The 11,049-nt window shown below is 37.8% G+C and overlaps 1 protein-coding gene across 1 annotated transcript; it reads left to right on the top strand.

Annotated features, from left to right (window-relative positions):
* The first annotated feature begins 927 nt into the window (after nucleotides 1-927).
* Nucleotides 928-10,503, top strand: LOC108705587 (protein kinase C delta type). Its single transcript, XM_041590002.1, has 9 exons — nucleotides 928-1,215; nucleotides 3,989-4,095; nucleotides 5,229-5,396; nucleotides 5,784-5,875; nucleotides 6,363-6,425; nucleotides 7,194-7,332; nucleotides 8,226-8,417; nucleotides 9,362-9,490; nucleotides 9,981-10,503. The coding sequence occupies exons 1-9, from the start codon at nucleotides 1,038-1,040 to the stop codon at nucleotides 10,089-10,091; spliced, it is 1,179 nt and encodes a 392-aa protein (XP_041445936.1). The 5' UTR covers nucleotides 928-1,037; the 3' UTR covers nucleotides 10,092-10,503.
* Nucleotides 10,504-11,049: the final 546 nt, after the last annotated feature.

The following is an 11,049-nucleotide window of genomic DNA, read 5'->3' as shown; positions in this document are numbered from 1 at the left end:
AGATAGATAGATAGAACAAACGGTGTCAATCCTGAAATCCCTGGAAAATCCTGTCAGAGCATTAACACCAGAACAATTTTCAAAGATTAATTTAGCTGAGGTAGTAGGAGCTATGGGACAGCTCTCCTGGTCTGCTCTGTTTTTTCTACGATGCAGTTAATGTATGGAAGATATTTTAGAACAGGACTGTGTGCAGGACATTTTTATTTAAGAAACAAATCAAATATTGGGCCAGATTCCATTCCATGAGAAAATGTTATTTTATAGTGTTTCACATGAACACTTCGGGGCGAGATTCATATAGTTTTTATGTGGTAGCCAGTGAGATATGTTTTTGTTATTGAATTGAACCTGGCTTTATTGAATTAGGCAATAAGCTCATGGCTCATTATGTCTTTAAAAGTGGTTCCTGCTAAAAAAAAAAAGTCACTTATAAACATTAGTATACAATATATATAGGGAGGTTCTTGTCCTTCAAATACTGATTTTTATATGGCCAAATACACTGTTATCACATTGTTACTTGTTAATTTTTACACTTCTATTAACTTATTTGTATCAGTATTTAATGGCACCTGATTTTAGCAATGCTAATTGAAATCTTTATGTTGCAGAATATTGTGCATTGGAAATAAAGCAATTTTGCATATCTGGCATAGGGAGGTTGTACAATATGTGGATGGATCTGTTATTACTATTGGCTCCTAAAATTTAAAACCATATTTACTATCACATACTTTATTTCTACTACTGATATTGGTGTGGGCTGCTGTGGTGTCATGGCCGCCTTGTATACACACAGAAAGCTGCCATCTTGTGAATGGCAAAGTAACAGTTGGGTGCTACCACTACTGGTCAACTCAGAGCGGTTGAGCTTCTTATGAGAGACTCAGTGCTTTTTGTTGCTCTTGCGATTTTAGTGCGATTTAGTGAGATTTTAGAGAGATTTTGCCTTTCAGAGAGATTTCTTGTGCTTTCTTTGAATACCCCTTGCTGCGTAGAGGAAAGTGCTTTTAAGCATATTCTCTACTGCAAGCATGGTGTCTGTATCCAAGAAAAGACGAAGAGAAGAAGAGAAGACTACAGATGAAGAAATGGTGACGAAGAAGATCAAACTTGAGGATAACATCAGTATTGCTGCCAATGACCATCATGTGAATATAGAAAGCAGCAGAAAGAGATCAAGGAGCAGTGATGACAGTACCACTGTAGAAGGTAAGAAAACTGTTTCTAAATAAATGTGATGACATTTAAGCTTTAATTATTATTTTATAACACTAGTACTGGGGCTTATTTTTTAATACTGGTCAAATGTACAGTAGGTGTGATAATGGGTAAGTTTGGTGATGTGTCAGTATGCGGGGGCTTCTTTATTGCACAGTGGGGGGGGGTTATTTTATAATTCCCATTCCTACACCATTTGTATTTCACTTCAAACACTGGATGTTGTAAGTTATTAACAAATTCCACTGTCTGTATTTTATATCTCACCATGCTGAGTATATACCAATCCAAGTGAAGCAAGGACAGTTGTAAACTGTTGCCTTTCCTCTGCCCTCTATTCAAACAGCATAGAAAGAAAACCTGCATATAAAACAGCAGCTGTTTTTAAGGGTATATTGGTGGTTGTATGACCCTCCATATCTACATTTACAGTATCTCCATAGGAGTTGGCAGCTGACCGTGTAATCAGTAGTAATCTAGTACAGGTATGGGATCTGTTATCCGGAAACCCATTATCCAGAAAGCTCTGAATTACGGAATGTCCATCTCCCATAGACTCCATTTTATCCAAATAATCTACGTTTTTTAAAATGATTTCCTTTTTCTCTGTAATAATAAACCAGTAGTTTGTACTTGATCCCAACTAAGATATAATTAATCCTTATGGGAAGCAAAACCAGCCTATTGGGTTTATTTCATGTTTAAATTACTTTTTAGTAGACTTAAGGTATGGCCCATAGTATTAGATCCATTATCCGGAAAACTCCAGGCCCCTAGCATTCTGGATATCAGATCCCTTACCTGTACTGTGATTGGCTACATATAGCTTTCTAGCCCTGCTCACTTCAAATATGCAAATACGGAGTTCAAAAGGGTTGCAGAACAAGGGCTGCAACAGATCTAGAATTTGACAAAAATAGGTAATATCAATAGGTTCACTTTTGAGATAACTTTTAGTATGATGTAGAGATTGATATTCTGAAACAATTTTAAAAAGGTTTTCTTTTTTTATTATTTTTGGTTTTTGAGTTATTTAGGTTTTTATTCAATCACTCTCCATAAATCATTATTTTCTGAAATATACTCTGGCCAAATCCGCACATGTTATTTCACCTTATTTATGAATACATTTTCCCAAAAGATTCCAGTGCAGGAAAAAAACACGAAAAAATCTGGAAATTTGGATGAAAATCCAAATTGTATTAATTTTTTGGATTTTCCGCCCAAAAACTCAGTTTTTTTCCGATTTTTGCCCAAAAATTGTGAAAACTTTGGATTATTTCATGAAACCCAGGGCAGATCAGGATATTTTCGGGACATCTCCCATTTACTTATATACAACCTCGGCGGATCTAAGATGCCAGATTTTCATATTCTGACTTTTTCCAAATAATAAATCCTGAAAAGTTCAGGTTTGTTTTTCACAAATAATTTAAATTTTATAATAAAAAAAAAATCGAATTCTTCGAGTTTTTGGCATTCAAACTTTAAAAAATAGCCCCCCAAATGTGAAGCCTTACAGAGCATGTGTTTTTTTAAATCTGGAAAGACTGAGATGAAGAAGGCAAATAATTCCATAACTGTAAAAAAGAAAAAATTAAATACAATTCAGAAATTGCTTAGAATTGACCATTCTATAACATACTATAAATTATTGTAAAGGTGAACCACCCCCTTAAAGGTCGAGTTGTTTTTTTTTCATGAAAAATGTGCGTTTTCAAAGGTATTTTTGAGTAAAAAAACCCTCAAATTTTACCGTTTTTAAAAAAAAAACAAAAAAACACGTTTTTCAAGATATATTATACCCTAACCCTGGAAATAGCTTGCATCCAAAAATCCACCATCGAAAACCCGTCGAGGTCATGTAGAAGCCAATGGCAGAGGTCCCTCGAACCATTTAATGGTTTGGTGCATTTACCATAAGTAATAAAAGTGGTTTTTATTTAGTTATATTTTTTAAAATCAAGATAAGGACAGGTTTTTCAGATGACTTTTTATAAGCACCATAAGATTCTTTTGACCTATTTGTATCTAGACACACCAACCCCATGACCCTCCAGATTTTACTGTCTTGTGTTCTGGGGGAAGTTCTGCCTGATATCCAACCCTAGTGCTCTCATGTATATGCTTAGATCAGCATTCCCCTATGCATATAAGGCACATGTTACATTAACACTTTGAATGGACAGCAAGATGAAGAAGGTTATGGTTAAGGAGGGAAGATTGTTTTGCAATAAGTTGATCTGCATAGGCTTCCTTGGTTTGACTCAGTTCCTTAGTCCTGTTTATGATACTAACTAAAGGCAAAAGAGTGTTGTGGAGCTTTAGTGCCCTTTCCAATCCAGGACATGTTTTTAAAGGTACACAAAAATGAAGTTTCAAGGTGACAGGTGTTAAGTGATTGAAATGGATGCTGTGCCATAATGGCTTATGAGCTGGTTCAACCCAATAGTCTGTGCTGTATCCAGATGTAGAAAAGTACCAGGTAGCATTCTTCTGGCAACACAGTGATAGTTTGCTAAAAACTATTGTAGTGTACAATGGAGTAAAAATAGTGATGATATGTAGACCTGGTTTGCACACAGTCACTTTAGTTGTTTTATAATTCTAAACTGCAGACAAGAAAGCAGATAATAAATCTGATTTAGTAAACAATCTATAATAGAATCATGTAAAAAAATTGGACATGTAATCTAACCATATAATGAAACTATAAATCCTAACTGCTTGTGGTACTTATATGAATTTCCACTTTTTTTCCAAGAAGGAAACAGCCAGAAGCGACGGCGTATTGAAGCTGAAAGTTTGCCGGAACACATGCTAACCAACTATAAGTTCCACTGGGGTCTCGGCCGAGGCTCATTTGGCAAAGTAAGTGACCTCTGTATTATCTACAATAAAAATAGAGGAAATAGAAAGAGTGAGAAATGTGGGGTTGTGGGTGTTAACAGTTGTAGCTACTATTCTAACATAAGGATAAGGGCTAGGGCTTGACATTTCGTGGGAAGTGGCTAAAGCTGACAAAAATTTTAATTTTTTTTTTTGGGGTACCCTCCTTCTCCCCTACATTTGATAACATATGGCACCTAAACTAAACTGTGGGCACATGTGTAGGGAAATATAACACCTCTATATAATTTTATTAAGGTTCCCTGGCCTTGTGTAATGTATTTGCTGCAGCATATACAGCCTTGTACTTTAACTGCACACCGTATGCAAATTAGCCAACGCTAGCGTAACTTCGAACTGCTGGGCATATTTTAGCTAGCGCAACTTCGCCAGCGTTCGTTACCCAGTGCGCAACTTCGGATCTTCGTGAATTAGCGTTGTCCAGGCGAATTTATGCCTGCCGAAGTGTTACAATGTGCCCAAAGCCAACGCTGGCGAATTTTCGCCGGTTTGTGAATTTGCCCCATAGGCAGCACAGGGACCTGTGTAAAGCACAATTACTAAAAATTTATGGGTATTATTTTAAATATGTATGTTGTGCTATGTACTCCAGTACAATATATGAGCAGCTCAACAGACCAGCTAGTTTTTCCTTACCCTTCTTGTATAACCTGGTTTCAGTCCACTGCGACTCTTCCAAACAGGGAAAATGTGACAGCAGATAGCTATCCTTGCCTTGGGTACAGAAGCTCCTTGGCCCAGCTTAAATAGAGTTAAAGGGTATTCTTCTAAAGGTGGGTCCACTGGTAGATTCCATGGTACCATGGCAGCCCAGCCAACCAGAATAGCTGATATGTAGAATAGATTCAGTCCCTTGAATTAACTTGTAAGATATGGGTTATGGTACCAATGACATGCTCTGCAGGTGAGCTGCAAGGTAAAATGCTCTTGAGAACAACCACATAACTAAAAATTGAAGCTTCATTATGGTAATATGTCATTATTCTATGCCCAGTAGGGGCCAGTATTTAGCAACTTGCAAACGTAAAGGTGCACAGAACAATTAATAAATGAATTAATCAATTAATTAACCTTCTTTTGTTTTTATTCTTTAGGTGTTTTTGGCTTCTATACAAATGAAAAAAGAACGTGTGGCTGTAAAAGTTATCAGGAAGACACCCAAGGAAGAGCAGAAGGATATGATCCAGAAGGAGGCCAGAATCCTGAAGGTTACTTCCGGCAGTCCATTCTTGTGCCATGGCTATGCAGCCTTCCAAACCAACGTATGTTACTTCCAATGTTGCCATACAGTTTGTTTCACTGGTTGCCAGTTTCACTAGTTCACTAGTTGCCAGTTCTCCAAAGCTCAGCTACATACCTTTAACCATTTATCTAATGCAGTTAGACATGAACATCCTTAGGTATGTGGGCAACAAAAGCCATATAAGCCAAAAGCCATATAAAAGGCCCCTTTGTTTGCTGTTATTACATGCATTTTACATTCACACATGACTATGTTCACTATAAGCCTAATTAAGCATATTTCCTGATTAGTAAATAATTATTCTTCTGTATTTAGTTATGTTGTGGGACATGCCTGCATTACACTTGATAGTTTTGTGCTTCTAGTTCCTGTGTTTCACTCTCTTCCCTTTTATCTCTTCACTCAGCAATACGCCTTCCTCATCATGGAGTATGCAGGGGGAGGCAGCCTCAGTAATCTTCTGTCCATCAAGCATCATCTGAAAAAAAGACACATCATGTAAGTTACTATGTACTAGTGACAGCATCAATAGGAATTGATGCTACAGATATGTATCAATGTGAAAAGGCATCAGATAAACGGAGTTAGGAGGTAGCTGAGGTAACACTGTCAAAACTGAAAAATAAAGGGCATACAAAAGTGACACATGCATGAGAATTCAGTGGCCTTCAACACACTTATAGTTAGATACAGTGGGGTAGGAAACATTTATGAGGCACAAAAACAGGGAGCAAAATGCAATGTTTTTACATGTTTGCACCCCCCCCACACACACACACGTTGCACCACAGACACAGGTATTTGATACATAAATACATGTACATGTACCCCATAAATACATTGCTGCTGGCATTTGGCAGTGCTATAGTCATGAGGGGGAGGCTGGGAGAGGAACATGGGCCTGTCTGTTTCATTTCTACTCATGCAGTGTAAGGAAACAGTATTGAGTATTCAGTGCAGCTATTCATTTGAGTCTTTTTTTCAGCTTTTACTCAGCAGAACTGATTTGTGGACTTCAGTATCTCCATTCTCTAGGCATCATCCATCGGTAAGTATACGATTGGGGTTCTTATGTCTGCATATTTTATATTGTTCAGTTAATATTTGTTTTGGCCCTATATCCCTGTAGCTGTGGCCTTTGGGTGTCGGCAGATGTTATATGAAGGCTGAAATCTGAATGAAGAAAGTACAAAAGGGAGGGTCACATTACATATGCAGATGCGCCCACAGAATACTGATACTTGTACCAATGCATGCAGATTAGAAATTATTTTCTGTAACACTTCATAAGGGGACTTTGGAGATCACTGAGCTTAGAGGAAGGGGTTGGCTAGGAAGCAAGAGGAGAATGAGTATATGGAATGAGGGTACTGGGCAATTAGATTTGTAGAGGGGAATGAGTGAGCAGGCCTGGACTGGCAATCTGTAGATTCTGGCAAATGCCAGCGAGGATGCTATAGACAGTCACTATTTATTGGGGTTGTTTGGGCCTCTGTGTGCTTGAAATGCCAGGGCCTATTTTGGATCCCAGTTCCAGACATGTGAGTGCATATGAAACAAGGAAAGTGGGGCTGAATTGGTATGGCTATAGACTGGAAGAACACTAAAAAGTCATGGAAGGATAACTGTGGGTGCCTGAGGGACTTTGAAGTGAGAATAAAGTAATTAAGCAGTCATAGAATACGAACATCGTAACTGAGCAGTTATGGAGTGAGCGAAGGGAACTAAAATGGATGTGACACTATGATCGAAGGGCTACAGTTTATCATTTACTAACAGCCACTAAATGAATTCATTCTCTCTCTCTCTCTTGCAGTGACCTAAAGCCTGGAAACATCCTGCTTACCTGTGAAGGACACATGAAGATTGCTGATTTTGGAGTTGCAGCTGAAGGAGTTTTTGATGACAATACCATCGGTGAAAAAACAGGAACAAGCTGGTACATGGCCCCAGAGGTAGGAAACTCTTCAGTATATTTAACACATCTATTCACTTCAGAGGGAAATACAGGGTTGCTGAAAGAAAACTATTTACTAGACGTGAAAATGTAAAAAAGTGAGCATTAGCTTTACCAACATGGATGCTAATTTGCCACCTTTTTGGTTAATCACCCATAAGGTGCATTCATATTTTTCTTCAGTTGATCACAATGCTGGCATGTAATGCTGGTGCAACTGAGCTGTGTGCAAAAGGTGCAACACTAAAGGGATCCCTAAAAAGTAACACCCCCTCAAGGCTCTTTTATGTCGGTTAACATTGCACCTTTTTCTGCAAAGCAGACGCAACTGGCATGTTGTCATAAAATATAAGTATAGAGAACTATCAATGGCACCGGTATCTTTGTAAATGGCATTTTGATTATTGCAGTTTTGCCTATTGCACTAGTAAATTAGCTCTTTCTGATCATGTGTAAGTGAATAAAGCAGCATTATACCTTACTAATATTAATGATATATATTTGTAAGGCTACATCTCTGCTGGCACCTATGGCATATATGCTGTGTCTTTATGCCCTCCAACTGCACAAAGGTTGTTTATATTTATTGCCTGTACCAGCAGTGCCAACTTTGCCTGCCTTGTTTGTTACCAGCATTACCTTTTGTACCTGTCCTGTCTGAATTCAATACAAGCATTGCCCTATATCTGTTCCCTAGTACCTGCTTTCTCAGTAAACTTCTCCCTGCGACCACAAGCTCTGCCAACTCTTACAATGTATTTACATTTTGCAAAGTATCTTTCTGTTTTTTTTCCTTGAGCCATCACTATTTTTTCTTGGCTCATACAGTATATAAGAAATACATCAGATTTTTTTTTAGCAATTTGGTAAAATCTTTTCTTTATATTTCAGATGCTAGCTAATAAGAAGTACAATGCAGCAATAGACTGGTGGTCATTTGGGATAATACTCAGCGAAATGGCCACTGGAAGATCCCCTTTTGAGGACGACAGCTACAAACATGATGTGAGAAGTTCCATCCTCACTGAGAAGCCGGTGTTTCCTGAATGGATGAGTGCAACATTGCAAGATCTCCTTCAGAAGGTGGGTTTGGGCAATTAGTTTATTGGCCACACAACTGCAAGGATTTTCTGTTTTCACAACTCTCAGGGGTCACTCACCATTGGTGTACCACAATAGCAACTTGGATAGCAATCCAATATATTCAGGCGTAACTTACTGGAACTATGTACAGTCAATAAATGCTGATAATGATAGAAAAAAGTTAAAAAGCCATTCTTATCAAAACAGAGACGCAGGCCAGTTTTATGATGTATTGTGATCTTAATGGCCAGTGACAGTATGAAAAATCGTTGTCCATTGGATGTGCCTCTTCCTGGAGCATATTTTTTTTTATTGTAGAGGCTTTTTAATCGAAAGGTTAATTTGTCACCTCTGTAACAGAAAAATAAGAATGTGAAAAAACAACAGATACATATTGTGTGTTTTCTCCAACAACTTTTTGGAAAGAAAAACCTGTTAGTACCTGCTCTATAGAACAGTATACGTGTGCCCTTTTCTCTGTAGCAGTAGGTCAGTTATGGTTATTTTGCATATTTCATTCTGGTGTTACTGGTGGGAGAATTATTATTAAAGAAGAAAGGTAAATCAGTAAAATAAAAATGGTCACATTTTGGACTTTTCTAAATAATTTGATTCTTGCAAATAGACATTCCCAATATGCTATTTCTGTAATTACGGGTGATGTGATGGTGGGAATATTATAATATATATATATTATATTAATGAACGCGAAAAGCACTAATGCAGTTAAAAATTAAAACATGCAAAAATTTCAGCTAGTAGTTAGTGTGACCAATATTTCAGGTAATAGCTCACTGTGTTTAGCAAAATCCTCCTTGTTGTTACGCTAGTGGAGGAAATGTCATGTAGTATTTTGTGCCATACACCCAATCTACTCTGGCCACAGCTATGTACGGGAAAGTGGAGTAGTATGCTATGTAAACAACTATTTTTTTCTTTCTTAGCTTCTCAAAAAAAGACCACACAAACGTCTTGGAGTGAATGGAAATATAAGGGAACATCCACTTTATAAGAACATCAATTGGGAGGATGTTGAACGTCAAAGGATTCCACCACCAATCCGACTGGAAGATGTGAGTTAATGATTATGGGATGTACTTCTCCTTTCTGTTTAGACTTTATTGGCTCTTCCTCAGCACTGTGTATGTTTGCAGCAGTAGGGCAAGTTATTAAAGTATATTCATACAACTAGATGGTAAATAAAAGTGAGTATTAAGTAGCCAAACAAGCCAAATGTTACTAATATGATCATTGGCTTTCAACAACATTTTTATAATCTCTGCATATTCATAATTTGGAGAATGGCTCATGCAGTCCTAGAGAAAATGTTAATATTTGTATCTTAAATACTCCATTCACTATTTTCTGAGTCATTTGAGGTGGGTTAAGCTCATCCAGCATTTATATATATATTTCACATTCTCCCTGGGATTTAACAGCCTTGTGATTAATTGGTAACTAGAGGTGTGGGATTTCCTAGGAAATACAGATGCAAAGCAGTTTCTTCCTGCAGTGTGTTCTGTATAGCAACAATTGCAATAACAATTTATATTTATCTTTCAGAATCACCCTGAATCTACAGCTGCAAACCTGCCATTCCTCAAATGCAACAACACTAAAGATTCAGATGACACCATCCTCAAATGCTTTACATATCTGAATCCCAGCTGGTAGGAGTGAGTAAGTCTGTGATGTCTTGGCTTAGCTATTAACATCCTATGCCAACTTTGTATCTACTCATTCCTATACCTGCTGACTTGGTACCTGTAAGTCATCCATTGGTATAACTAGCTGCACATACAGCTCACTTTCCATCATTATCACCACCAGCAACACTATTTGTTTATTGAATAATCTGCTATTTCTGCTGATATTCTAAGGTTTTGTGCAGTTGTCCCCCCCCCCACTTCTGATGAGGGGTCATGTCCTTGGTAAGCCTATGGGATCTGGGGCAATTTTAAGTGATTTGCATAAGAATCCTAAAACATCATCTAAATAGGATGGATCAAGTTCCTGCCCCTCTTTCCCCTAACCTGATCACAAATGAGGAGGTAGGGAAAGGGAGTCAAAACCCCATCACAGTTAGGAATTAAGACAACCTCTATGCAAGCCTTTATTTTAAAATTACCCCTTATACCATTGGCCATAGGGTAGGGTTTGGGTGGGCCAAGGACATAGCCACTCATTCAGATTTGGGTTTGAGAGACAATGTACAAAGTTTTAAAATGTAACAAATGCAACACCAATAGTAATAATCTGTTGTCCAGGGAGTTAAAGATCCTTAATCTTAATCAAAGGTTTATCTATATTTCTAAGTTCTTATGTGCAGGTGGTAGTATGTTCAGCCTAGTAAATGCTGGGTCAAATGCAGCAAGCAGGGCCAGGTGGTGAAAGTTATGGTACATCAAGTTGAAGCTGGTATTATGGTGAGCATTTGCCACACTACAGTGTTGTAGCCATGCAAATTCTGTAGAGGTTCTGGACAAAACAGGCTCAAAAACCGCAGATACTTTGCTGCAAGGTTTATTCAATACAACTTGCAGCAAAGTATCTGCAGTTTTTGAGCCTGTTTTGTCCACAACCTCTACAGAATTTTCATTTGCAGTAGCTACTAAGTGGGACAGAAGCAGTG

This window comes from Xenopus laevis, chromosome 1L (genome assembly GCF_017654675.1).
Source record: "Xenopus laevis strain J_2021 chromosome 1L, Xenopus_laevis_v10.1, whole genome shotgun sequence".
NCBI lineage: Eukaryota > Metazoa > Chordata > Amphibia > Anura > Pipidae > Xenopus > Xenopus laevis.
The sequence above is the reverse complement of the archived record's forward strand: the minus strand, read 5'-3'. Positions and strand labels throughout refer to the sequence as shown.